General features: G+C 48.7%; 1 protein-coding gene across 1 annotated transcript; it reads left to right on the top strand.

Annotated features, from left to right (window-relative positions):
* Positions 1 to 79: 79 nt before the first annotated feature.
* Positions 80 to 2,186, top strand: LOC117940575 (calpain-15-like; the record flags this gene model as incomplete). The annotated part of the gene is made up of 3 exons (XM_034865816.1): positions 80 to 250; positions 1,220 to 1,440; positions 2,041 to 2,186. Coding segments are annotated over exons 1-3 (399 nt in total), but the record flags the coding sequence as incomplete, so codon positions are not given.
* Positions 2,187 to 2,209: the final 23 nt, after the last annotated feature.

Genomic DNA, 2,209 nt, shown 5'->3' with positions numbered 1-2,209 from the left:
ACTGTGTGTGTGTGTGTGTGTGTGTGTGTGTGTGTGTGTGTGTGTGTGTGTTTGTGTGTGTGTGTGTGTGTGTGTGTGACCCTGGCAGGTACTTTGACTCCGTGGATATCTGTAAGATTCACTCGGATTGGCAGGAGGTGCGAGCGGCGGGCGTGTTCCCGCGAGGAGCCGACGTCCCGGTGACGGTGGTGTCCATCACGGTGCTGGAGAGGACGGACATGGAGCTGGCTCTGTTCCAGCAGGGCAGCAGGTAGGACAGCGCTACACCTGCCGCGCACCGCATCACAACCTGAGTCAGGTTGAGTGACTTGAATCACACAAGTTGACCCGAGTCACGCAACCTGAGTCAGTTCGAGTGATTCAAATCCGGTTGAGTGACTCGAATCAGGTCGAGTGACTAGTCTGACTGTGTCTTGTGTTTCCTGTGTCTCCAGTTTCTGCTTTTTCTCCTGTGTTTCATGTCTCCTGTGTCTCCGGGGTCTCCTGTGTCTCCTGTGTTACCTGTCTCCTGTGTTACCTGTCTCCTGTGTTTCCTGTGTTTCCTGTGTCTCCTGTCTTCTGTGTTACCTGTGTTACTTGTCTCCTGTGTTTTCTGTGTTTCCTGTCTCCTGTGTTTCCTGTCACCTGTGTTACCTGTGTAACCTGTCTCCTGTGTTTCCTGTTACCTGTCTCCTGTGTTTCCTGTCTCCCATGTTTCCGGTCACCTGTGTTACCTGTGTTATCTCTCTCCTGTGTTTCCTGCCTCCTGTGTTTCCTGGGTCCCCTGTTTTTCCTTTTTCTCCTGTGTTTCCCGTGTCATCCTAAGTTTCCTGTCATCTGTGTTTCCTGTGTTTCATGTGTTACCTGTGTTTTCTGTCTCCTGTGTCTCCTGTGTTTCCTGCCTCCTGTGTTTCCTGTCACCTGTGTTTCCTATCTCCTGTGTTTCCTGTGTCATCCTCAGTTTCCTGTCTCCTGTGTTTGCTGTGTTTCATGTGTTACCTGTGTTTCCTGTCTCCTGTGTTACCTGTGTTTCCTGTCTCCTGTGTTACCTGTTTCCTGGTTCTCTTGTGTCTCCTATGTTACCTTACTCCTGTGTCTCTTGTGTTTCCTGGTTCTCCTGTGTCTCCTGTGTTTCCTGTCTCCTGTGTTTCCTGTCTCCTGTGTCTCCTGTGTTTCCTGTCTCCTGTGTCTCCTGTGTTTCCTGTATCCCCTGTGTTACCTGTGTCTCCTGTGTCTTCAGGCGATGGGACACGGCCGAGAGCCACCTGTTGGACCTGTGCGTGCTGTTGTTTCGAGTGTCCTACGACAGCTCGGGGGCGCCGGCTCTCGGCCGCGTGCTGGCTCACAGCCGGCGCTCGGTGAGGAGGTTCGTGGGCTGCGACGCCATGCTGGAGCCGGGAGAGTACGCCGTGCTCTGCTGCGCCTTCAACCACTGGCACAGCACCGGCCCGCCGCCCGCCGGTGAGCAACAACATGTGTGCAATACAACCGCTGATAGTATTTATTCATTAATATGCTATGAAAGCGAAATAGCCCAAAGATTGACCCGTTGTCCTAAATAAATGTTCTTTTTAATTTCCCAAAATAACATGATTGATTCCACCCAACGCTCTTTGCCAAGTAGAAATATCTACTTTCATTAATTTTGGGGCATTTTATTCAATTTTATAGCATTGTATAACAAATGGAAGTGTTTTTGAAATAGTATTGAGTAAAAGTTGACATATTCCAGTCTGTGATTATCATCGACATCCATTCCTTTAATTTTAGTCTCAATAATTCCCAATTTATGCTTTTCTAACTCAAACATTAGGGATAATTTACTATAAATGAGGTTTATTGACCATCAATTCCAAAAATAACTAAAACTAAAGTTAATAAGTTAGTGTAACGTAGTGTTGAACTTCAGAAAATGGGACAAACATTGAAAGGAAACTCAAAAGTGTTGAAAAAAGGTACAAAAACGTAAGAAAAAGGTACAAAACATCGATATAAAACATCAACAAAAGGGCTGATTTTGAATATATATATATATATATAAAGCCGTTCGGTGTGTTCCAGCTCTCGGCGGCCGACCGGAGGAGCCCGGGTACACGCTGGCGGTCTACAGTTCCCGGCTGGTGATGGTGGAGACGGTCTCGGCCTCCAACACCGTCATCGCCGACGCCGTCATCCAGCTGGCGGAGACCAGAGGAGATAGACACGAGGTAACGCCCCCCCCCCCCCCCCC

This window comes from Etheostoma cragini, unplaced genomic scaffold (genome assembly GCF_013103735.1).
Source record: "Etheostoma cragini isolate CJK2018 unplaced genomic scaffold, CSU_Ecrag_1.0 ScbMSFa_2790, whole genome shotgun sequence".
Taxonomy (NCBI): Eukaryota; Metazoa; Chordata; class Actinopteri; order Perciformes; family Percidae; genus Etheostoma; species Etheostoma cragini.
Note: the sequence above shows the minus strand (reverse complement) of the source record. Positions and strands in the feature narration are given on the sequence as shown.